This window comes from Nomascus leucogenys, chromosome 10 (genome assembly GCF_006542625.1).
Source record: "Nomascus leucogenys isolate Asia chromosome 10, Asia_NLE_v1, whole genome shotgun sequence".
NCBI classification, from domain to species: domain Eukaryota; kingdom Metazoa; phylum Chordata; class Mammalia; order Primates; family Hylobatidae; genus Nomascus; species Nomascus leucogenys.
Genome location: NC_044390.1, coordinates 66,555,623 through 66,582,527, shown reverse-complemented (window position 1 = coordinate 66,582,527; position 26,905 = coordinate 66,555,623). Strand labels below are relative to the sequence as shown.

The window sequence follows — 26,905 nt, the reverse complement described above, 5'->3', positions numbered from 1 at the left end:
CGGTATGGAAAACAGTGTCATGGGACACTTCCTCAACTCAAGACCACCCACCAATTCATAAAGGATCATCATACATTCTGATGAAAGACATAAAGATTCCCCCAGGGGTAGGGGATGAGGCAAGGAAGTCCACTCTTATCACTACTATTCCACACAGTGTGAAAAGTTCCAGCCAGTGAAATAAAGGAAGAAAAGGAAATAAAAGTGACAGGCTGGATGTGGTATCTGAGGACTGTAATAGCAGCACTTTGGTAGATTCATGAAGAATCACAGAACTGTGGACCCATATTAGATATGTGACCTACAGAATTGTAAAAGAATTCAGATTTTTCTTCTTTTAAGCCAATCACTGCGTGGTAGCAATGAGGAAGGAGAGTGGCTTGAGGACAGGAGAAAAAAAATAGTGTACTCTCAGAAAATATGATGGTTGCAGAGGTCATCCCTGTAACCTGTGTTACTGGATATGTCCTCATATCCTCATCCCTGTAACCTGTGTTACTGGCTATGTCTATGTCAAAGGGGAGTTTGCAAATGTGGTCTAGTTAAGGATCTTTAGAGAGACATTATCCTGGATTATATGGTCAAAGTGATAGAACCACAAAGTTCAATATCAGAAGGATGCAGCTAGACCCTGAGGGACAGACAGTGGTGATGTGTTGAAAATAGAGGGATAAAGAGATCTTATCCCGCCTTTAAAGATGGAGGAAGGGGGCCGGGTGTGGTGGCTTATGCCTGCAATCCCAGTACTTTGGGAGGCCGAGGCGGGCGGATTACAATGTCAAGAGATCAAGACCATCCTGGTTAACACGTTGAAACCCCGTCTCTACCAAAAATGAAAAAATATTAGTCCGGCGTGGTGGCACGTGCCTGTAGTCCCAGCTACTTGGGAGGCTGAGGCAAGAGAATCGCTTGCATCAGCGAGGTGGAAGTTGCGATGAGCCGAGATCGCGCCACTGCACTCCATCCAGGGACACAAGAGCGAAACTCCGTCTCAGAAAAAAGATGGAGGAAGTGGACCATGAGTCAAAGGAGGTAAGTGGCCTCTGGAACCTACAAAGAGTAAGGAGACAAATTCTCCCCTGGAGATTCATGAAGAATCACAGAACTGTGGACCCATATTAGATATGTGACCTACACAATTGTAAAAGAGTAAATTTTTCTTGTTTTAAGCCAATCACTGTGTGGTAGCAATACGAATCTGGTGAAATAATTTTATGTAGAAAATTCCAAAAAATCTACAAAAATCTCTAAACAAGGAAAATGTAAAGGTGGCAAGGTATAAGATCAACATACAGCAATCTTTTTTTTTTTTTTTTTTTTTGAGACGGAGTCTCACTCTGTCGCCCAGGCTGGAGTGCAGTGGCGCCATCTCGGCTCACTGCAAGCTCCGCCTCCCGGGCTCACGCCATTCTCCTGCCTCAGCCTCCGGAGTAGCTGGGACTACAGGCGCCCACCACCACGCCCGGAGAATTTTTTGTATTTTTAGTGGAGACGGGGTTTCACCATGTTAGCCAGGATGGTTGCGATCTCCTGGCCTGGTGATCCACCCGCCTCGGCCTCCCAAAGTGCTGGGATTACAGGCGTGAGCCACCGCACCGGCCACCATACAGCAATCTTGTATATTTCACTGGCCAGGCATGGCAGTTTATGCCTGTAATCCCAGCACTTTGAAAGGCCAAGGCAGGTGGATTGCTTGAGCTCAGGAGTTTGAGGCCAGCATGGGTAACATGGCAAAACTCTGTCTCTACAAAACACGAAAATTAGCCGGCCATGGTGGCACACACCTGCAGTCTCAGCTACTCAGGCAGCTGGGGTGGGAGGGTCACTTAAGGCTGCACGACAGAGGTTCCACTTAGCTGACATCGCTCCACTGCACTATACCTGGGTGACAGAGTAAGACCTTGTCTCAAAAAAAATAATAATAATCTAGCATATTTCTTTACACATGAAAGCTCATATTAAAAATAAAATACCATGTATGATTGCTCCATTAACAATATAGGTCACCTGGGCATGGTGGCTCATGCCTGTAATCCCAGCACTTTGGGAGGCCAAGGCGGGCAGGTCACCTGAGGACAGGAGCTCGAGACCAGCCTGGCCAACATGGTGAAACCCCATCTCTACTAAAAATACAAAAATTAGCCGGGAGTGACGGCACGTGCCTGTAATCACAGCTAATTGGGAGGCTGAGGGAGAAGAATTGCTTGAACTCAGAAGACAGAGGTTGCAGTGAGCCGAGATCGAGATCACACCACCATACTCCAACCTGGGCAACAGAGTGAGACTGTGTCTCAAAAAAAAAAAAAAAAAGTCAAAGAAATACGTGTCAAACAAAACATTCATAGAACCATTACATTAAAACTACAAAATGTTGATGAAAGAAATCAAAGACACCAAACACAGACACATATACAATATACATTTATTGGAAGACTCCACATAAAACAATATGAAAACAGTATGAAATTATACCAAATTGACACATAGGGTTAACACATTTCCTAATCAGGGCATTCTGCAGATACTAACAAGGTTATCCAATTATGTAGAAAAGCAATGAAACAAAAAAAACCAAACCCCAAAATCTAAAATAGCTAAAACATCAGAATAACAACAGAAAGACTGGAATCACTTCATGTGATTTTAAGTCTTCTAACATAGTAAAAGCACTTTTTTCCTTTCTCGTATTTACAGGAAACCTAGTTTGTACTTCCCATTGTCTTGTGTGCATACTAATGTCACAACATTTTCTTTCCAAACAACAGCCATATTTATGTAGCCCGTAAATTTTCACTCAAGTAACACATGGAAGAAACGTATTAAATATGGAATCTGTGCTGCAATTTATAAAAGAAGATTTTTAATGTAACTCATAAAAAGAAGCACAAAATAAATTTTTTTTGACACAGTGTCTCCCTCTGTCATCCAGGCTGGAGTGCAGTGGTACAATCAAGGATGACAGCAGCCTCAGCCTTCTGGGATCAAACGATCCTCTTACTGCAGTGCCTCTATATAGTTGGGACCACAAATGTACATGACCACACCAGGTTATTTTTTAAATTTTTTTGTAGACATAAGCTCTTGCTATGTTGCCCAGGCTGGTCTTGAACTTCTGGGCTCGAGTGATTTCTCCCACCTTGGCCTCCCAAAGTGCTGAGATTACAGGTGTGAGCCACCCCACTCAGCCCGAAAAAATTGCTTCATACCATAATCTGACGATGACATTTCCACAACTTTTGGCAAAATGCTCTTCTAGAAAAATCATATTTATTATATAATAAATATAATTCTATATCAATAAACAATATTTGAACAAATCATGTTGATTTTATAATAAACACTTTTGTACCATAATTTTCATTGAACTAGGGTAAAATGTATCTCAGGCAACTTTACTAGACACTTGACTAAACAGTAATTCACAAGGATTTTCAACAATCATAGGTGCAGTGAAACCTACATGTCCGGCCAAGAGGAATGTAACCAGCTATCACCATGAAGAAAACTGGGGTTTTTCCTAACCAAGAAGTCAGGAGTTTCAAGAGGAAGTATTCAGTCTTGTACTAAAGAGTTAGACAGCATTTTGTGATGTCTGAATACTAACAGCTTTTACCCCTCTACATTCCCTCTTCCTATGAAAGGAGGTAGTTAGCTTGCCTTAGGTAGACAGCAAGAAAAGGGTCTCTGGAGAGTCCCTGGCCCATGGGTCAGTGCCTCATCCCCATCTAACAGAAAAAGTAGCCTGGGAAAAAATTCAAGGTGCAGGGACCGATAAGGGAACTAGCACAAGGTGTTATGCCCACGGCTGCACAGATAGAAAAGGCCAATTTGGATAAAAACTTGCACAGACCTCCGTCTCACTCAGATAAGGCAGCAGGCCTGGCACAGAAATGCCTTTTGCCTTTGTAGAGTCAGTGGGCTCCCAGGCAAAAGTTTCTTCTCCTTTTGTGGGCATGGGCACAGTGGGCTCCAGTAAGTTTGGGTGGGCACTCTATTTTCCTTTATTGGACTGTAAGTCTGGCTTCTGTGAATCATCACTTCAGCCCCTAATTGGTCCTGGGCCAAGCTTTCACTTCAGCTTCTAGTAGGTCCCGGGCCAAACTGAGGCATGCGTTCTCCAAAACAGCCCGCAGACTAAGCGCATTCCTTCCCCTTTCCAGTCCGTAAAAACCCCAATACGGACCTCATAGTGAGTACTCCTGTTCGGCAGCCCCTCTCTGCTGGCAGACAGCTTTCTCCTCTTGCTTATTAAACTTTCGCTCCAAACTCACTTTTATGTCCACACTCCTTTTCTTGGAGGTAGGACAAAGAACTCGAGGTGTTATCTCAAACGAGAGACTGTTACATCTTGGTGCATTGCTGAGACTACATTATTATGCCCATCTGGTCAACTGATAATAAAGACTGAGTGCTCCCTCATTTGGCACCGGGTAGAAGTTCAAACCACAAGTAAGTACCCACACCCCAGCCCCACCCTTCAACAATCATAACAACCAAAGTAGTCACCTATCCCAGTTCTCTCATGACATTTTTGGACCAACCGGGGAAGTCTAACCTGCTTTCCTCAGAAAGCCTTATTATGTAATAAACATTCTCAGACCACTTCAGTACATAGCATCATCACTCTCAATACCCAAGCCAAACCTTAGGTGGACGTCAAACAAGTTCTAGTGGAGGCCAGGTGCATGGCTCACGCCTGTAATCCTAGCATTTTGGGAAGCTGAGGTGGCTGGCTGATTTGAGCCCAAGAGTTGGAGACCAGCTGGGCAACATTGTGACCAAAAAACACCCCAAAATTAGTTGGGTGTGGTGGTGTCCGCCTGTAGTCACAGCTATTCATGAGGGTAAAGTGGGAGGATCACTTGAGCTGGGGAGGTTGAGGCTGCAGTGAGCCCTAATTGCACCACTGCACTCCAGCCTGTGCAACAGAGACCGTCTCAAATTTAAAAAAAATACTTTGTGGTTCTAGTGGAGTGGGCAAAAGTTCAAATTACCACAAAGGTTGTGAGGGTAAATATATGAAGTTCCTAGTTAAAATACCAAAGCAAAACACAATTCCATTCTGTGTGTCCACCCTTACGAGGAAATTTATGAACATCAGTGATTTCAAATTATGTCACTGAGCACAAGGATAAAAAAGAGGTTGTGTTATACTATTTTTAACCTTATCCTCACACTTTTATCTCATATTTGTCATATTTGTATTTTTGCTTCATAAAAATGAAAGTGTGGGCCAGGCACAGTGGCTCATGCCTATAATCCCAGCACTTTGGGAGGCCAAGGCAGGTGGATCGCCTGAGGTCAGGTGTTCGAGACCAGCCTGGCCAACATGGTGAAACCCCGTCTCTACTAAAAATACAAAAAAATTAGCCAGGCCTGGTGGCGGGTGCCTGTAATCTCAGCTACTGGGGAGGCCGAGGCAGAATTGCTTGAACCCGGGAGGTGGAGGTTGCAGTGAGCCAAGATCACGCCATTGCACTCCAGCCTGGGTGACAGAGCGAGATTCTGTCAAAAATAAAAAATAAAAAATGAAAGTGTGTGCCACGGGTCTAATTTAGCACACAAGAAAAAGGCACATAGAAATATAATGATACACTAAACGTTTGCCAAGGGCGATGAACACATTTGAGAGTATAGGATGCTGAAGTTGCACTGCTATGGGATTTTCACTACCCACAGAAGCATTCTAGGACAGAGTACAGATACAATAATTCAAGTACTAAGTATGATTACTCATATTCACACTTACCTAAGGATATGTACCCAAAGGACATATTTCATTTCACAACCAGAAAACTTGCTCTGGATGCTCCAATCTTAAAATCCCAATGGTGCATTACTGTGTGCTACAGAGTATCCATCCTCCTGAGGTGGGACGAAATTATGATGGTAGAAAAGACATGATTCATTCATACTTAGGAAAAATGAAACTTTATTACTACAAACATGAATTTATTACTACAAACATTCTAAATCAAACGGTTGCAACTTATAATGCCAAGAATTAAATGTGAATTCTACTTAAGAATATGCTGATCTGGCCAGGCACGGTGGCTCACGCCTGTAATTCTAGCACTTTCAGGCTGAGGCAGATGGATCACCTGAGGTCAGGAGTTCGAGACCAGTGTGGCCAATGTGGTGAAACCCCATCTCTACTAAAAATACAAAAATTAGCTGGTTATGGTGGTACGTGCCTGTAATCCCAGCTACTTGGGAGGATGAGGCAGGAGAAAACTGCTTGAACCCGGGAGGCGGAGGTTGCAGTGAGCCAAGATCGTGCCACCACACTACAGCCTGGGTGACAAGGGTGAAACTCTGTCTCATCTAAAAAAAGAATATGCTGATCTGGTCATTTTGATTAAACTCTCAACTGTGATATAACTGTTCTCTATTCCATTTCAAAAATGAGGCTGGACATGGTGGTTCATGCCTGTAATCCCAGCACTTTGGGAGGCTGAGGTGAACATATCACTTGAGGTCAGGAGTTGGAGACCTGCCTGGCCAACATGGTAAACAATGTCTCTACTAAAAATACAAAAATGAACTGGGTGTGGTGGTGCACGTCTGCAGTCTCAGCTACTTAGGAGGCTAAGGCAGAAGGACTGCTTGAACCCAGGAGGCGGAGGGTGCAGTGAGCCAAGAACACAACACTACACTCCAGCCTGGGCAACAGGGTGAGACTCTACCTCTAAAAAAAAAGTCTATTTCTCATCAGTCTTTGCTAAACAGCAGCTACCGCTATTCAATGGAGAAGGTGGCTACCTTTTTCTTTGCATTATTTCTACCATATAATCAGACACTAGCAACCTATTACTCTCTTCCCATTAATAACCTATGCCTTAAGATCACAGCATACTCTATTTCATGGTCAGTTGGTGGACACTGAAGCACTGTGCACTTATGTCAGGAGAAAGTGTGCTGACTGCAACAGTATGATGACGGTCATCAGTTTTATGTTACTCTGCCCACCTCCATGCTCTCTAAATCAGAAAATATTTAATTTCAAAAGGCAATGTCCTTCATCAGGAAATTGGATAGAAATAATCCTCAACTAATGAAGTCAGCCCTGTCATCCTACTGATTCTTTCCCAGGGACCACAGTGAATGGCCTGTATGGAAGGCACATGAAGAGATTTCAAAGTCATAAAGAGTAAAGTAGCCTTTTCTATAAGCCCCAAATAATTGAATGCTGGCCGGGCACGGTGGCTCACGCTTGTAATCCCAGCACTTTGGGAGGCCGAGGCGGGCGGATCACGAGGTCAGGAGATCAAGAGCACGGTGAAACCCCGTCTCTACTAAAAATACAAAAAATTAGCTGGGCGTGGTGGTGGGCGCCTGTAGTCCCAGCTACTCCGAGAGGCTGAGGCAGGAGAATGGCGTGAACCCGGGAGGCGGAGCTTGCAGTGAGCCGAGATCGCGCCACTGCACTCCAGCCTGGGCGACAGAGCGAGACTCCGTCTCAAAAAAAATAAAAAAATAAATAAAAATAATAATAATTGAATGCTTTATAGCCTGAATAAAACTGGTCATTTACAAGCCGTTGCACTTTTGATATACATCAGGTCATGAGATTCAACATATTTTGACTTAGCATTATTCTGCAGCATGCAATATCATAGATTAGTATCAGAGAACCAGAGACAGAGTTACTTCTTGTGCAAATCCTATTGTGTTCTATAGTAATGGTCCTTGAATAATAGCCCAAGTACACACAATTCATCTGTGTGCTTTCATCCTCCACAATGATGTGGTGATGTCTGGTGATTTGGCGGGCCTTGATAAAGCCTGTGTCACGTACATTTCATTTATATGATTTCCACTTAGTATGGACTCTCTGATGTTGATTAATGCTAGAACTCATGATGATGGTTTTGCCATACAGTTTGTAGGGACTGTCATGAATGAATTCTCTGATGCTGTGCAAGGTCAGAATTGTGACTGAAGACTTTACTGCACAGGGTGCATTTGTAAGGTTTCTCTCCAATATGAATTCTATGGTGATTGGTGAGGGAAGACTTGTGAGTGAAGATCTTGCCACATTCTTTACACTCATGACATTTCTTTTCAGTATGGATTGCAAGATGGGCAGTAAGGCCTGAACACCCTCGAAATGCTTTGCCACATTTATTACATCTGTAAGGCCTCTCTCCAGTATGAATTATTTGATGTCTTGTAAGGTATGATGCTTGATTAAAGACCTTGCCACATTCATTACATTTGTAAGGCTTCTCTCCTGTATGAATTTTCTGATGGCATACAAGGTTTGAACTACGACTGAAGACCTTGCCACATTTGTTACATTTGTAAGGCTTCTCTCCAGTATGAATTCTACGATGACTGGTTAGAGAAGACTTGTACCTGAAGACTTTGCCACATTCTTTACATTCGTAAGGTTTCTCTCCACTATGGATTAGAAAATGGGCAGTAAGATCTGAAAACTCTCTAAATGCTGTGCCACATTTATTACATTTGTAAGGCTTCTCATCAGTATGAGTTTTTCGATGTCGTATAAGGTCTGATTTCTGACTAAAGATCTTGCCACACTGACTGCATCCATAAGGTCTCTCTCTAGTATGAATTCTCTGATGAGAGGTCAGGAAACACTTGCGCCCAAAGACCTTGTCACATTCTTTACATTTGTAAGGTTTCCTTCCAGTGTGAATTAACTGATGGGTTATGAGGCTGGAACGCACTGAAAATGCTTTGCCACATTCTTCACATTTGTAAGGTTTCTCACCAGTATGAACTGTTTGATGTTCTGCTAGATATGAATGGCGACTAAAGACCTTGCCACATTTATTACAACTGTAAGGTTTCTCTCCAGTATGAATTTTTTGATGTCGTACAAGGTGTGCAATTTGATTGAAGACCTTGTCACATTCATGACATTTGTAAGGCTTCTCTCCAGTATGAATTCTTTGATGTTGTGCAAGCTTTGAACTGCTTCGAAAGACCTTGTCACATTCATGACATTTGTAAGGCTTCTCTCCAGTATGAATTCTTTGATGTTGTGAAAGGTTTGAATTGCTACTAAAGAGCTTGCCACATTCACGACATTCGTAAGGCTTCTCTCCAGTATGCATTCTTCGATGTATCACAAGCTTTGAACTGCAACTAAAGACCTTGCCACATTCACTGCATGAGTAAGGATTATCTGTATTATGGATTACTTGGTTAGTAAGGCTTGCAGATGCTCTAAAGGCTTGGCCATGCTCATTGCATTTATAAGCTTTTTCCCTAATGCGTGCTTTCTGTTCTTGTGGAAGTAATGGAGCATGATCAAAATTATTTCTATATTTATTTAAAAGGTGGGATTTGACACTGGAATGAATTTTTTCAAGCGGTGAAACTGAGGAATTGTCACTGACGGGTTTTTCAAAATGCTTACACCCAGAAGTTTTCCTTTCAGCTTGAAATAGCTGTAGATCACGCAGACGTAACTGAAAAGTGAATCCAAGTTGATTTTTACAAGGCTTGTTTCCTGCATTACTTCCCAATTTAGAGCTCCTCTCTAAAACAGAAAGAAAAGAGTGGAACTTCAACCCATGATAATGGCATCTTTAGTGTCTGACAGAGGGTCTAGATTCTGCCTCACCTGACTCAGACACTGGTAGGAGTATCAGCGTATTGTGTATATCATGCTGGCAGTGCAGAAAACACAAGGAACTGAGGTGATGCATTGGAGCAGTGGGGAATCTGCAGGAGTCGAGAGAATTATGGGTAAATCTGAAAGAGATGATGAGCAGTCTAGAAATACAACAGAAACTGAAAGCTTCTGGGAAGAAGCAGGGATGAGCCTCTTAGGGAAAATCAGAAATCCAAGAAGAGCTGTATAGACATTAATAATGGTACTTCCACAAGCCAGAAGAAACACATCCCCAGAAAAGGACTGAGTGTTCCCACATGTAGGAAGCTGAAGGCCCGAGAGATGTGACCAACTCAGCATTCCACTGGAGGCTATATGATCAAACAACAAACTATTTATCATGAATGCAGGATGTGGGCAAACTCACGACTGCGCCTGCTACCAGAAGGTTTGCTGAAGGTAATCACTCCCTGGTGCTGTGCTCATTGAAATTATCTACTGGGACATCTAGAGTCTATTGTTCGAATGCAGTCTTGCAAACCTGCTGTAAATCAACCGCTGAACCAATAACTACCCCCCTCCCCCACACCCCATCTCCTTTACCCAATAAAATATAAAAGGCTCTAAAGCTCAGGGCCCTTGTTCACTAGAAGGAGCCCCCTGACCCCTTCTTCCAAATATACACCTTTGTCTTCTATTCCAATGTTCGCCCCCTTTGTTCAGTCCCCCAAGGTCTGTGCAGGTGGCAACTGGTGACCCAGAACAGGGAGTCCAAGGATGTTGGACAAGTGGCCCCTGAACACAGGACTTTGAGGACATAAACAAAGAAGGTTCTACTGGAGCAGAGGAACTGAAATTCACAAGGTGAACAGGGAACCATGGATGAGTCGGCCAGCAGCAGATATAAGGCCAGTGCCCTAAAGAGGTACTGGGAGCGATAAAAGGTCAGTGCTCTGAAGTACTGGGAACGGGAAGTTTTCTGAATCAGGGTAACATGGGGCAGAATTTGTCTGTTGAAGAAAAACACTATGTGCAGTTGTTTAAAGTTCTACTGAGACAGTCTGGAACTCAGGTTAATTCACAGACATGAAGCTTCTGCAGATTATTATGCATAGCCCTTGGTTTCCACAGGCAGGCACTCTTGATGTGGAAAATTGGGACGCAGCAGGAAAAGGATTTTAAAAGGCTCATCAAAAAGGTCTTAAAGTTGATTCTTCTGTCTTCAAGTGGAGTCTAATTCGTACTGTTCGGCCATTATCTCATTATTCTGCTGGGCAGCAGGCTGAGTCTAAAAATCTGAAAGAATCTGTTGTCCCACCCACAGATCCAATTGAAAACAAAAAACAGGAGAGGGAGGATAAAAATTAGTTTTTACCGCCCCCTCCAGTTGCAGCAACATCTGTACCACCTCCTTCAGTAGCAGAAATAGAGACCCCAGTACAAAGAATGTTACACTCTGCTGCCACAGCTGGAGAGCCCTTGGGACCTTGTGCTTTTCCTATTTCCATAAGGCCTGATCCAAACAATCCGCACCAGTTTATTCATGAAAATACCCCACTAGAGTTTAGTTGTTGAAGGAATTAAAAATGAGTGTAGTTAACAATGGAGTACAGAGCCCACTCACTTTAGGATTGTTAGAATCTGTATTGGGTGTTACGTGCCTTCTACTCTTTGATGTAAACTTTTATTGCAAACTTGTCTGCTACTGCATATCTGACACGGAATTTAAATTGGCAAGAACTGTGTGCAGACCAGGCTAGACAGAATCATGCCGCTTATCAAGGAGACATCACAGAGGATATGCTATTGGGTAATGACCCTTATTCAGACCTGGAACATCAAATGGCACTCCCAGCTGCTGCTTATCAGCAGCGTTCACAGGCTGCTAAACATGCCTGGGCCACAATTCCAGAAGAGGGAGTCCCAGAACAATCCTTTTTGCATATCATGCAAGGTTTGTAGAAGCCCTATGCGCAATTTCTTGCAAGATTACAAGAGGCAGTGAGGCGTCAAATTCCTCATGCCACTGCCGCAGAAATGCTAACCTTAACTTTAGCTTTTGAGAATGCAAACGTGGATTGTAAATGTGCACTGGCACCTGTAAGGTGTACAAAAGACTTGGGAAATTTTCCCAGAGCTTGTTAGGATGTAGGAACTGAGCTTCGTCGCTCTTCAATGTTAGCTGAAGCATGGCTAATTTAGTAGTTGACAAATCTAAAAGAAGCCAAGGGTCAAACCCTAAAGTGGGAAAATGTTTTACTTGTGGAAAAAACAGAAATTTTGAAAAGGAATGCTGCCAGATCTCAGGACAGAAAGGACCTTACAATGCAGTGCCCCCCAACCCACCCCACCCCCGGCAGAAAAACGCCAGGACTCTGTCCTCGCTGTAACAAAGGAAATCACTGGGCTAATCAGTGCCACTCAAGACTTCGTCAGAATGGCACCCCTCCTGTCGGGAAACGAGAAGGTGGCCTGGACCCGGGCCCCTCAAACAATGAGGGCATTCTCAGTTCAGACCACAACCCCATTTCAGGGATGGGTCCCAGGAGAAACATTGATTCTCTCATCCCAGGAACACCAGGAAGTGCAGGATTAGATCTCCCAGTCAGAAAAATAACAGTAGTTGGTGGAGACAAACCTATCAAAATTCCCACTGGCATTTGGGGACTTTTACCAAGAGGATACATGGGACTAATTTTAGGCAAACGCCACCTTAACTTGCAAGGCATCACTGTAGTCCCAGGAGTGATTGACTTTGATTATGAAGGAGAAATTCAAGTAGTTTTAATGTCACAATATCTTTGGGTTTTTGAACCAGGAGACTATACTGCTCAGCTATTGCTTATTCCCTGCAAATTACACCCATCTTCACAAAAGGAGAAATGAGGAAATAAAAGATTTGGGAGCACAACTACATGGGAAATCTATCTTTCCCAATCCATAACCTCTAATAGGCCTACCTGTGCAGTACTAATTAAAGGAAAGAAGTTTTATGGGCAAATGGACACAGGAGCTGATGCCTCAGTAATATCCAGTAAAGACTGGCCATCAGCATCGACTCTCAGACTAACCTCCCACATCCCTAGTGGGAATAGGAGCAGCTAAAAGTGTTCAACAGAGTGCTGAGATTTTACCTTGTCTTGGTCTGGATGGTCAGTCATGTACTTTCCAGTCTTATGTTGCAAATACAGCCAATTTATGGGGCTGAGACTTAGAGCATGCGATACGAGACTTACAAATGAAAACTCTGGTAACCCAGGATTTACAATGTTGAAGGACATGGGATATGAGAGTAGAAAAGGTTTAGGAAAATTCCTACAAGGAAACCCTAACCTGTTATCAGTAACTGGAAAAACAGAAAAGGACTAGGACATCAGGATTTCTGATGGGGGTCATTGATATTTCTCCTCCGCCCACTGCCTTACCATTAGAATGGCTTAGTGAGAAACCTGTGTGGGTGGATCAACACAGGGGAAGCTAGATCAACTTCATCTGTTGGTAAAAGAACACTTGAATGCAGGACAGATAGAGAAGTCAGTTAGCCCCTGGAATTCACTGGTATTTGTTATTCCAAAAAAGTCTGGAAGACGGTGACTGCTGCAGGATTTGAGAGCTATTAATGCACAAATTAAACCAATGGCTGCATTACAGCAGGGTTTACCTTCCCCGGCGGCCATTCCAAGAGACTGGCCTCTTGTAGTAACAGATTTTAAGGATTGTTTCTTTACCATTACGCGAGAAGCATAAGCCTCAATTTGCCTTCTCTATGTCTTCTATTAATCACAGAGAACCCGTTTCTTGCTATCAATGGAAAATTTTACTTGAAGGCATGCTTAACATTATGTTTACATGAAGGCATGCTTCATTATGTCACCATTTTGTAGGAAGCGCATTAAAGGAGCCTCAGAATATGTTTCCCACTGCGTATATCATTCATTTTATAGATGATATTCTTTAGGCCACTCCTACAGATCAAATTTTACATCAATTATTCAGAGATGTAAAGCAAGATCTTATTAAATGGAATCCCAAAATTGCTCCAGAGAAAGTGCAAATAACTTCCCCATACCATTACGTAGGAAATATTGTTACAGAGAGGAGTGTACGGTCTCAGAAAGCAGTTCTTGGTAAAGACACATTATAGACTTTAAATGATTTTCAGCAAATACTAGGAGATATTAATTGGCTATGCCTGATGCTAGGTATTGCCACCTATCAACTTACACATCTTTTTTTTTTTTTTTTTTTTTTTTGAGACGGAGTCTTGCTCTGTCCCCCAGGCTGGAGTGCAGTGGCGCGATCTCGGCTCACTGCAAGCTCCGCCTCCCGGGGTTCACGCCATTCTCCTGCCTCAGCCTCCCGAGTAGCTGGGACTACAGGCGCCCGCCAACACGCCCGGCTAATTTTTTGTATTTTTAGTAGAGACGGGGTTTCACCCTGTTAGCCAGGATGGTCTCGATCTCCTGACCTCGTGATCCGCCCGCCTCGGCCTCCCAAAGTGCTGGGATTACAGGCTTGAGCCACCATGCCCGGCCAACTTACACATCTTTACCAAACCCTGCAAGGAGACTCTTCCTTAAATTCCCCGTGGCCATTAAGAGGCTGAAGAGGAAGTATGGCTTATACAGCAAATGCTTCAGCAGAGACATGCCTCCCGGCTACAGCTGCAAAAACCTTTGTTTTTGTTTATTCTCTCTACCCCCTATCTCCAACAGAACTTTTAGGTAGGCCAGTGCTTAGACAAATCTGTAACAGTAATACATAAACACAAAGGGGGAGATGTAGGGAGCCGATGGCCCGAGAGAGTTGACCAACTCAGCATTCCACTGGAGGCTATATGACCAAACAGCAAACTATTTATCATGAATGCAGGATATGGGCAAACTCATGACTGCGCCTGCCACCAAAAGGTTTGCTGAAGGCAATCACTCCCTGGCACTGTGCTCATTATCTACTGGGAGATCTAGAGCCTATTGTTCAAAGAATGCAGTCTTGCAAGCCGCTGTAAATCAAGCCGCTGACCGACAACCACCCCCCACCTCCCCCCCCATCCTTTACCCAATAAAATGTGAAGGGCTCTAAAGCTCAGGGCCCTTGTTCATTAGAAGCAAGGAGCCCCCTGACCCCTTCTTCCAAATATACTCTATTGTCTTTGTCTTTTATTCCCATGTTCACTCCCTTTGTTCAGTCCCTCAAGGTCCATGCAGGTGGCACCCACACCCTTTACAACAGGTTGATTTGTAAAGCTGTCACCCTGTACAGTTCTTACATAAAAGAACTGGAACAGCCAGTGCAGTGGCTCATGCCTGTAATCCCAGCACTTTGGGAAACCAAGGGAGGATGGATAACTTGAGGTCAATAGTTAGAGACCTGGCTGGGCATGGTGGCTCATGCCTATAATCCCAGCATTTTGGGAGGCCTAGGTGAGTGGATCACCTGAGGTCAGGAGTTCGAGACCAGCCTGACCAATATGGTGAAACCCCGTCTCTACTAAAAATACAAAAATTAGCCAGGCATGGTGGTGTGCACCCATAGTCCCAGCTACTCAGGAGGCTAAGACAAGAGAATTGCTTGAATCTGGGAGGTGGTGGTTGAAGTGAGCCAAGATCATGCCACTGCACTCCAGCCCCTGGGTAACAGAGAAAGACTCCATCTCAAAAAAAAAAAAAAAAAAAAGAACTGGGAGAAGTGGTTGTTTTAGCAAACCTAAAACAAAAATTACAAGGCCTACATAAAGACATTGAAATATGGCTAAAATTATAATAAACAAAAAAAAAACAAACAAATCTCCACAAACCCAACCTAGAAAAAGGCAGCCCTCTGATTACTTGACAAATTTTGAAAGCAACTGTCTTAAGATGCTTAACCAGCTAAAACATAAACGAGATAGACAACTAAATGAAATCAGGAAAACACTGCATGAAAAGGAGAGTATCATGGCGGGTGCCTGCAATCCCAGCTACCTGGGAGGCTGATGCAGGAGAATCGCTTTAACCCGGGAGGTGGAGGCTGCAGTGAGCCAATATCGTGCCACTGCACTCAAGCCTGGGCAACAAGAGTGAAACTCCGTCTCAAAAAAAAAGAGAGAGACTTGACCTTTCTAACTAAAATTAACCCAAATACATTCACACAGAGACATACTATAAAGAAATTACCAAGAGTCAAAAAAAGACAAAGACAAAACCTTGACAGTAGCAACAAAAAAGAGACTTGTCAGACAATACTAAACTCTGTAAGATTATACATATTTTTCAGCAAACATCTTCAGGCTAGAAGACAGTGAGGTGATATACTGAAAGTGCTTAAAGAAAAATTGGCAAAACAGCAATGAAGAATATTACACTTAGCAAAACTCACCTGCAAAAATAAAGGCGAATTTTAGACTTTCCTAAAGAAGAGCTGAGGAAGTTAATTAGTATTCTAGACCTGTCCAAGAAGAAATGCTAAAACGAGCATTCAAGATGAAATGAAAGCACTCTAGACGGTATCTTTAACCCATATGAAAATATAAAGGTCATCATAGGCAGGGCGCAGTGGCTCATGCCTGTAATCCCAGCATTCTGGGAGGCTGAGGTGGGTGGATCACCTGAGGTCAGGAGTTCGAGACCAGCCTAGCCAACATGATGAAACCGCATTTCTCCTAAAAATACAAAAACTAGCTGGGGGTGGTGTCTGTAATCCCAGCTACTTGGGAGGCTGAGGCAGGAGAATTGCTTGAACTCAGGAGGCAGAGGTTGCAGTTAAGCCAAGATCCTGCCATTGCACTCCAGCCTGGGCAACAGAGCAAAATTCCATCCCCCAAAAATAAAAATAAAAAGCTCATCATAAAAGGTCAACAAATGATCAAATACAGAAACATGTATTATTGCACTTTTCATTTGTAACTTGACTTTTAATTCTTTCCTACAATTTAAAAGACACAATCAGGCCAGGTACAGTGACACGCCTGTAATCCCAGCATTTTGGGAGGCCAAGGCAGGTGGATCACTTGAGGTCAGGAGTTGGAGAGCAGCCTGGCAAACATGGCAAAAACCTGTCTCTACTAAAAATACAAAAATTAGCCGGGGGTGGGGATGGGCGCCTGTAATCCCAGCTACTCAGGAGGCTGAGGCAGAAGAATCACTTGGACCAGAGAGGCAGAGGCTGTAGTCAGCTGAGATCAGCCTGGGAGATAGAAGGAGACTCCATCTCAGAAAAAAAAAAAAAAAAGGACACTCATTTAAAAAGCATTATAAACATACATTAATGGGAACATAAAATATATAGGATTAATTTCTGCCAGTAATAACAGAAAGTGAGGGCAGAGTTGTTAAGCAGAGCTTTGTGTATCTAATCAAAGATAAGCTGTTAACATTTAAAACAGAATGTCTTGGGCCAGGTGAAGTGGCTCACACCTGTAATCCCAAGCACTTTGGGAGGCAAAGGTGGGGGGGGGGGGGCTAATCACTTGAGGCCAGGAGTTGGAGACCAGCCTGCCAAACATGGAAAAATCCCATCTCTACTAAAAGTACAAAAATTAGCCAGGCGTGGTGGTGCATGTCTGTAATCCCAGCTACTCCGGAGGCAGAGGCATGTAACGTTGAAACTAACAAAAGAAAAAAAATGCATTTTTATTTTTTTTGAGCCAGGGTCTCACTCTGTCACCCAAGCTAGGGCGCAGTGGCGCAATCTCGGCTCACTGCAACCTCCACCTCCTAGGTTCAAGCGATTCTCCTGCCTCAGCCCCCTGAGTAGCTGGGATTACAGGCACCTGCCACTACACCCAGTTGATTTTTGTATTTTTAGTAGAGGCAGGGTTTCACCATGTTGGCCAGGCTGGTCTCGAACTCCTGGCCTCAAGTGATCTGCCTGCCTTGGCCTCCTAAAGTGCTGGGATTACAGGGATGAGCCACTGTGCCCAGCCAAAAGAAAAAAACCTTAAAGATCCACAAATATGTGCCAATTAAACAACACACCTTACTGGTTACTGTGGTTCACACCTATAATCCCAACACTTTGGGAAGCTGAGCCAGGCAGACTACTTGAGCCCAGGAGTTCAACACTAGCCTGTGTAACATGGTGAAACCCGATCTCCACAAAAAATACAAAAAATTAGCCAGGTGTGGTGGCGTACACTTGTAGTCCCAGCTATTCAGGAGGCTGAGGTGGGAGAACCACTTGAGCCCATGAAATTGAGGATGCAGCAAGCCATAATCATGCCACTGCACTCTGGCCCGGGTGACCCAAGAGAGATCCTATCTCCAAAAAATAAATAGGGAAATAAAGAAAAATGTCTGTTCAGAACTCACAAGATTTCAACTTTTGTTTTCCCACAGAATTCTCCCATTTGCAGACAGTTTCCCAAACGCTATCTAATAGTGTGGCTTTGCAGGGTACAGTGGCTCATGGCTGTAATCCCAACACTTTGGAAGAGCGAGCCAGGGAGATCCCTTAAGTCCAGGAACTCAAGGCTGCAGTGAGCTATGATTGCCATCGCACTCTAGCCTGGATGACAGAGTGAGACCCTGTCTCAGAAAACAAAAATTATGGGGCCTCCACTCTGCCCACCCGAGCTCTCACCTGTGTTCACACCATTGATGCATTCCCTGCTATCTGGATTGTTTGCTATTTTCTCTTCACTCTGCAGAGTCCAGGGATCTTTCTTTTGCTCTAACATGGAGATAACACTCAGGTCAGGAAGACAGATTCCTATTTATAAAAGAAAGAATAAATGTGTGCTGTGGCATCTCCCAAGTCCAAGCCCTACATTTAGGGAGGAGAGAGGATATTACAATTAAGTCATAAATAGTATTTCACAAATTCATTTACTGACTGCCTGTTTCTGAATGCTTAGGGAACACTGTAACATGCAGACATAGAGCCCCCTGCCAAGAACTACAGAATCAAAAGCACAGGCTTAGAAAACAGGGAACTGGATATTTTTGAAGTTTGTCATAAGGTTTCACGCATACTTCAGCCCTGGTGCCACCAATCACAAGTCGTGAAGGGAGAAGAACACCTGAAAAAAGGGGACATTTCAAGTCTGGAAAGTGTAATGGAGCTTTTCAATTCTGAGTCAACAAGGTTTCAATCTCAGTCAAGCAATGCAGGAGCTTCCAAGAGGCACACAAGACACAATGCAGAGATCCACCAGGGCAGATCGCGGCTTCTGAAGGGACATTATCCTCACCCAGGGAGACCAGGTTCCTATAATTCTCCAACATCACATCCCTGTATAAAGTCCTCTGCGCAGGGTCCAGGCATTTCCACTCCTCCTGAGAGAACTCTATGGCCACGTCCATGAATTTCAAGGGTCCCTAAAAGAAAATCCACATTTCAGCAACAGGGTATACAGAGTACTCGTCGTCACACAGAATGGGAAGACACCAAGTGATATCCAGTATCTACCTGAGATACAATTCAAGTGGTGTCTTCAGAGGTGATGATGTCTACAGTGGTTTTTTCTTTTTTTTTGACACAGGGTGTCACTCTATCACCCAGACTGGAGTGCAGTGGCACAGTCTTGACTGACTGCAACCTCTGCCTCCCAAACTCAAGTGATCCTCCAACCTCAGCCTCTGGAGTAGCTGGGACTACATGTTCATGACACCATGCATGGCTTATTTTTGTATTTTTTATAAATATGGTGTCTCACCATGTTGCCCATGCTGGTCTTGAGCTCCTAAGCTCAAGCCATCCCCCCACCTTGGCCTCCCAAAGTCCTTGGATTACAGCTGTGAGCCACTGCACCCAACCCACTGTAGTTTTGAGTTTTTTCTTTTTGAGATGGTGTTTCGCTCTTTTTGCCCAGGCTGGAGTGCAATGGTGTGGTATCAGCTCACTGCAACCTCCACCTCTCAGGTTCAAGCGATTCTCCTGCCTCAGCCTCCCAAGTAGCTAGGATTACAGGTGCCTGCCACCACGCCCGGCTAATTTTTTGTATTTTTAGTAGAGACAGGGTTTCACCACGTTGGCCAGGATGGTCTCGATCTCTTGACCTCCTGATTCGCCCGCCTTGGCCTGCCAAACTGCTGGGATTACAGGCGTGAGCCACCGTGCCTGGCCCCAACCTACTGTAGTTTTTAAGAAAGGTCAAAATCTTGACCAGGTGTGGTGGCTCATGCCTGCAACCCCAGCACTTTGGGAGGCTGAGGCAGGTGGATCACCTGAGGTCAGGAGTTTGAGACCAGCCTGACCAACATGGTAAAACCCTGTCTCTACTAAAAATAGAAAAAAATTAGCCAGGTGTGGTGGTGAGCGCCTGTAATCCCAGCTACTCAGGAGGCTGAGACAGGAGAATCTCTTCAACCCAGGAGGTGGAGTTTGCAGTGAGCTGAGATCATGCCACTGCACTCCAGCCTGGGAAACAGACAAGAGTGACACTCTGACTCAAAAAACACAAATAAATAAAATAAAAAATGGTCAAAATCTGAAAGCTGTGATAACTATAGCAATGGATGAATGGAACACTTCCCATGTGATAGGCACTATTCTAAATGCTTTACATGAACTGGAGGATCACAAGGCAGCCGATCACAAGGTCAAGAGATTAAGAGCATCCTGGCCAACATGGTGAAACCCCATCACTAGTAAAAATACAGAAATTAGCTGGGTGTGGTGGCACATGCCTGTAATCCCAGCTACTTGGGAGGCTGAGGCAGGAGAATCGCTTGAACCCAGGCGGCGGAGGTTGCAGCGAGCCAAGATCTCGCCACTGCACTCCAGAATGGGTGACAGAGTGAGACTTCATCTAAAAAAACAAACAAAAGAAGAAAGAATAATCTGTTCCTATCTTACTGAAGAGACAACTCTTTCACATATATTTAGGAAACTCGCCCCAGGTGTCAGGACTAAAAATGGCAGCGTAAGCACTGGATCCCAGGTGTCTGGACATTAGAATCAAACCTAAAGAATCAAACAGTTAAGTAACAGATCAGCATCAAAAGAAAATTGACAATTACCTAATTCAGTAAACTTAAAACAAGTTCAAGGATTAAAAACATGAAACTGCCTAAAAGGCCATTATATCTGCATATATATAATATATTATATATCCCCATAATACATTATTATTCTTATAGCTATCAGCTCATTAGCATGATAGTGTAGAAAAATTTGAACCTGGTAAATATTTAAGATGTAATTTCAACTGATTAAAAAATATAAAATCTATATAAATGACATGCCATTCATAAAAAACACTGTTGTGCACTCATCCACACACATCACATGTACACACTTACACACTCATATACACTAGTACACATACACATTTATACACATCAGTTGAAATAAGAGAAGTTGTCTCTCACTGACTTTTTTTTTTTTTTTTTGAGATGCAGTCTTGCTCTGTTGCCTAGGCTGGAGTGCAGTGGCGCAATCTCAGCTCACCACCATCTCCACCTCCCAGGTTGAAGCGATTCTCCTAACCTCAGCCGCCCAAGTAGCTGGGACTACAGGTGCATGCCACCACGCCTGGCTAATTTTTCTACTTTTAGTAGAGACGGGTTTTCACCATGTTGGCCATGCTGGTTTCAAACTCCTGACCCTCTGATCTGCCCACCTCGGCCTCCCAAAGTACTGGGATTACAGGGGTGAGCCACTGCACCCTGTCCCAGTGACCTATTTTTTACATATTTTTCATCATTAGTTTGGTGTTCAATTTTTAGACACAGGGTCTCAATACATTGTCCAAATTGGATGGCAGTGGCTATTCATAGTGCACCATAACCTTGAACTCCTGGCATCAAAAGATCCTTCCTCTCAGCCTCCCAAGTGGGAAACTAAAGGCATGCACCACTGTGCCTACCTGTAAGTACTATTTTTCCTAATGTGTATTTCAGCATGTTTGCAACAATAAAAATGTATAAATTGTACCAACTTATTTTACAAACATATGGTAAGTGCTTAAAAATGGGAGACCATGTAAAACCATAGAAGCCTGAACTACAATCTCTACTAAATATCCATATTCAAAAATACAATATTTTTAAAATTTTAGACAGGATCTCACTAGGTGTCCAGAATAGTCTCAAACTCCTGGGCTGAATGGATCCTCCCACCTCAGCCCCCCAAGAAGCTAGAATTATAGGCACACATCACTGCTTCTGGCCTATAAATAAAGCTTTGTCCATTAAAATATTGTTATTTAGGTATTAAAAAAATTTAATTAAGTTTACTAATTTATTCCATTAGTAAAAAGGTGGTATGTTACAGGAAATTTATTAATATATTAATTTAACATATTAAGGGCAAAGAAAATACCTCAGCACCCTATACCTTAAGAAATCATTGGATATGGCCGGGGGTGGTGGCTCACACCCATAATCCCAGCACTTTGGGAGGCCGAGGTGGCCAGATCACTTGAGGCTGGCATTCAAGATCAACCTGGCCAACATGGCGAAACCCCATCTCTACTAGAAACACAAAAATTAGATTAGAGTGGTGGTGCACACCTGTAATCTGAGCTACATGAGAAGCTGAGGTGGAAAAATCCTTTGAATCTGGGAGGCGGAGGTTGCAATGAGCAGGGATCATGCCACTGCACTCCAGCCTGGGCAACAGTGCGAGATTCTGTCTCAAAAAAAAAAAAAAGAAAAAAGAAAGAAAGGAACTTTGACGTGTAGCTTCTCCAATTCTAGTCCACAGAACACTGACAGTGCATCCAGATGTGATCCCTGAACAATCCATGCTGCCCAGCAGCACTGACACCACGGGACCCACACCCCATCTCCATCCACGTCTGCTGAGAGCCCTTCCCAGGACCATGCCCAGTGCAGCCTCTTCCCAAGTTCATGTCAATGGGTCACAGTGAACTGAAATCTCAAGCGGAAATGAAGGGACTGCAAGAAGCCATGGGTAAGTGCAAGCAAATGTGTCAGGCAGGATGCTTCAGAGTCAAAGATTAGCAACTCCAATGCCTGGCATTTCAGGAAGAAACAGAGACAGAACAATCCACTGAGAATATTACCTTACCTGAGTAAAGGCCATTCCTGACTCCTTTTATTTCCTCTTCCGAGTTGCTTCCTTGCGTAATATGTCTCTTTGGAAGTGAATCCTGAATGTCAAAAATATGCTGCTTAGGGCTTAGAATCAACATCCTCCTTCCTGTGCCATAGCCACACACAAAGGGAAGACCTCACCCTGAGGTAATCCTCAAACTTTGACTTTCTACATAGGTCTGATTTATCCTAACTGAGCAAACAGATGTTAATAAATTTGGAAATCACCCATTATGTGGTTAAGGTACCTCGTCTGTTGAGTGGATTCCTTCTGAGATTTTTTCACTTTATTCTCCCTTTCTTAAAATTTGTGAACCTAAAAAAAAAAAAAAGCAATTCTTCATGTGGTAATAAACTGTGTGATTCCTAAAATCATACTTTGATCAAGCACTTATTTTAAAAATACAAAACGCTCTCGGAAAAGGAAAAGGGGCTGTGTAGTTGCAGTAGAGGGAGCAGGAAGAACGGAGGCAGGAGATAGGGTCAGAGAGATGCTGGGGAAGCAGATCAGGCAGGGCTGAGCTCTTCAAATATTTTCTCCCACGCACCAAAAGAAATTTTGAAACAATCTATTTCCTCACTCATTTTAAGTAAACATGTCATTTATTCTTTACCTTAGAAATTAAAACACAAATAGTATCTCATATATTTTAAGCACATTCTGACAGGTTTAGTTAATCCCCAGAAAGTACAAGGTGTCTGTCATCTGAGCTATGCACCACCGTAGGGAGAACATGTTTGGGGCAGTTCAGGAAGCCTATTTTGGACACGTGGAGGTGATGCCTGTGGATGTCCCAGCAGAGATATCAAGAACATGACTGGACACAGGATTTTGGAATTCAGGGGAGAGGGGGGTGGAGAGGGAAAATGGAGACAGGTTGGTGGTCTTTAAAACCACAGATGAGATCAAAAGGAAAAGCAGAGGGTGTGAGCAGACAGAACAGGTTTAAGGACTAAATCGGGTGATATTTCCATATTGAGAGAAGACACTTCAGGAGACACCAGCAGAAGAAACTGATAAGATATGAAAGTAATGAGAAAAATTTTAAACAGATTTTTTAAAATACGAGCAATGTCTTCAAAGCTGAGAAAAAATAGAGTGATCAGCTGTGAAACATGCTGCTGAGAGAAAAAGACAGGAGGACAGAAAATTCAAAGTCGGATTTAAGCAGGGTACAGGCGCTCATGCCTCTAATCCCAGCATGCTGCGACTTCTTTGTAGGAGGATGGCTAGAAGTCAGGAGTTCAAGACCAGCCTGGGCAATGTAGTGAGACTTTGTCTCTAAAAAAAAAAAAATTTTTTTTTTAATCAGCCAGGCAGAGGGACAGGCCCATAGTCCTATCTACTCTGGAGGCTGAGATGGGAGGATTGCTGGACCCCAGGGGTTTGAGGTTATGGTGAACTATGACTGCCACTGCATGCCAGCTTGGGTGACAGAGCAAGACCTTGTCTCTAAAAATTAAATGAATAAATAAATAACTAGATTTAGAAACAGAGAAGTCACTGGTGACTCAGATAAAAAAAAGGAGCAGTGGAATGGTTGGTGTCAAAAGCTGATTGGATGGGGTCAAGCAAGAAATGGAGGAAAGAGTGAGAGAGAGCCTAAACGAGATTTTGGTATGTCGTGCTCTTACACAGACCACGGAAAAGGCATACTTACTGCAAGTAAAAATGTAGCTAATACTTTGTTTGAGACAGGAAAAAACCACACTGTTTTTACTACTCTCACACCCAAAAGAGAATACCTCACCTTTAGTGATCAAAATGTGTGTGGGGTTGTTCCTACACTGACTAGTTAAACTGAGTAAAATTACAGAACACCCAGGTGCTGTCTGACGAAGAACTGCTTGTTGGTGACAAGTAATTCCCATATTACTTTGGTGACCAGAGATGAGGCATTCTGTGTTTAGCGCTCTTTATTGTGTTCACTGTGAACACAAAAAAACACTTTGGTTTTTCCTATCTTATACACTCGCTCACACCCTAGTCCATGCCAAGAAAAGAGAAGAGAGTGAACCCCACCTGAATGAGCCAAGTGACTGCCCTCTGGCAGAATAGATTACAAGTGGAAGCTAACCTCTGATGCCAGGAATTATAAAATGCACATGCCTTATAAATAGTGTTCCAATTCTCATCTTCATGTGTGGTTTTTTGTGTTTTTTGAGATGGAGTCTTGCTCTGTCACCTAACCTGGAGTGCAGTGATGCGATCTCGGCTCACTGCAACCTCTGCCTCCCAGGATTAAGCGATTCTCCTGCCTCAGCCTCCCGAGTAGCTGCTTACAGGCGCAGGCCATCAGGCCCAGCTAATTTTTGTATTTTTACTAGAGATGGGGTTTCACATGTTGGCCAGGCTGGTCTGAACTCCTGACCTCAAGTGATCCGCCCACCTCAGCCTCCCAAAGTACTGGGATTACACGTGTGAGCCACAGCCTCTAGCCTCATGTGTTTTAAACAAACTTTATATTATAGAAAAATTAATATGTCACAATTCAATCATGATTTCCAATCAACTCACCACTCATCTGTAACCAGGGTCCCCCTCTTTCCTCACTACTGTTTCCCTGCCTCATTCTGTACGTATCTCTCATTCTCATCTTTTTTCCCTAGCTCTTTTTTTCTCTTTATTTTCCCCAGGATTCTGTTCATTTTGAGTCCCTCCTCTTCTCTTTGTCCCATTCTTCCCTCTATTCCTTCTCTCCCACCTGTTCTGATCCATTTTTACAACTTGTTTCACCTCTTATTCCTCTTTCTGCCCCATCTTTCATTGTCCCTAATCTCCATATATTTCTCCCTCTTTCCTCCCACATCTCAGCTCCCCTTGGGCTCTCCCTGTTAAATTCCATCTTCGATGTTACACACTCCTGTCCCCACTCTCTGGCACCCTTAGATCCCAGGCCTCCCCCTGCTGTGGTTCTCCCTCTGTTCTCCTTGTGACCAGCTGCCCCCTCTGGCTGTGCCAGCACCACGCTGCCCTGTCTGACCCGGCTCCAAATCCCTCCTCCTCTCCCCCACTATCTATCTGAGAAGCCTTCCCTATCTTGTTGAACTTCGTTTTTCTACAGACCCAAGTTTGTCTATATTTTTACAGTTACTTTTCTCCCCCTGCTATTTTCTCGGCACCTTCTTTCACTGTGTCTCTGCAAACCCCTCACTCACCTTCTACTTTGCCATCTGTTAATGGGTCTCTCATTCTTCATTTCTCTTTCAAAATTTCTCTATTTCCTCTGACTCGTTCCCATCTCTTTTTCTCCACACATTCACAGGGAGGGGATTGGAATAAGATGCCCACTTCCGGAAGAGCTCATTTTCGGTGGGCTGGAAACTGGCTCGAGAGAACACTGGGATGTCAGGAGACTGAAGTCACTCCCCACACTCGGGGTCAGGAGAACCGGTGGCTGGAAAAGGAAGGCCTGGGGAACAGAGGGTCCAGATTAAGAAGGAAAAAGGCAGGAGTGGGTCAGGAGAGGGGTGGAGTCTGCAGAAACCAGGTCCGGGTAGAGGACGAGGCCTCTCGTGCCCTGTTGGGGCGCTGAGCTCCAGGAGGGGCAAAGAAGGGCGAGGCCGGGGGAACGGAGAGTGAGGATTTTACGTGGTGCGGGGCGTGTGTAGGGGTTACTAAAGGATTTGAAGCAGGTAAACCCCACGATAGGAGGTGTCTACGTGGGTATATGACAAAAAGACCGGGCACAGGACCAGCCTCCAAGCGATTTTAACACGCAGAAAGCGACTCCCAGACTCTCAAAGGACGTCTGAATTTACTCGGTGTGGAGGGAGCGGTGCCGAGATTTCAAGGTCTGCATGCCCCTCAGATCCCGGGTATAGAAGCGCAGAAGAACTGGCTAGCCTAGACTGAATATAGGCAAAGGGAAACTCACGCACTGCTGCGAAACAGTTTCTCCCTGCGATCGGCTTCCGGGTCTACCGGAAACTGCGCTCTAGGCGTTCACCCGCCGCGGTCCGCTTCTGGGCTTGCACGAAATTGCGCGCGCATCCTAGAGGCCGGACTGGCTGGGACCAAGGCGGGCCGGGACAAGGCCTGGGCGGGGCCTGCGCTTCAGTTCGCCTGACTGGCCGCGCTTGTTTTCAGGGTTTTGGTCTGAAAACGGATCTTACCTGCGCAGAGCAAAATCGGCTGTTGATCATATCCACGAAAATTCCTTCTATTAAAATGAATTTCAAGTCCCACCTATCCTGGAAGCAGAAAGAGAGAGAATAAAGAGAAAGAGAAAAGAAAAAGAAGTTGAAAAAGGGAAAGAAAACCAAGAAAGAAAGAAAAAAAAACGAAAATAAATGGACAAGAAAGAAAAGTAAGGAGGGAAGGGAAGGGAGGAAGGGA

General features: G+C 44.0%; 2 protein-coding genes across 2 annotated transcripts in view; both read right to left on the bottom strand.

Moving 5' to 3' along the window:
- Window positions 1-26,905, bottom strand: part of LOC100579958 (zinc finger protein 701) — a 210,073-nt gene that overhangs the window by 169,845 nt on the left and 13,323 nt on the right. The window lies entirely within an intron of this gene.
- LOC100605341 (zinc finger protein 528) lies at window positions 7,498-26,527 on the bottom strand. The gene is made up of 7 exons (XM_003269876.4): window positions 26,445-26,527; window positions 25,726-25,979; window positions 22,815-22,882; window positions 22,541-22,622; window positions 18,756-18,882; window positions 18,146-18,274; window positions 7,498-9,511 (listed from the first exon to the last, which is right to left on the bottom strand). The coding sequence occupies exons 4-7, from the start codon at window positions 22,553-22,555 to the stop codon at window positions 7,896-7,898; spliced, it is 1,887 nt and encodes a 628-aa protein (XP_003269924.1). The 5' UTR covers window positions 22,556-22,622; window positions 22,815-22,882; window positions 25,726-25,979; window positions 26,445-26,527; the 3' UTR covers window positions 7,498-7,895.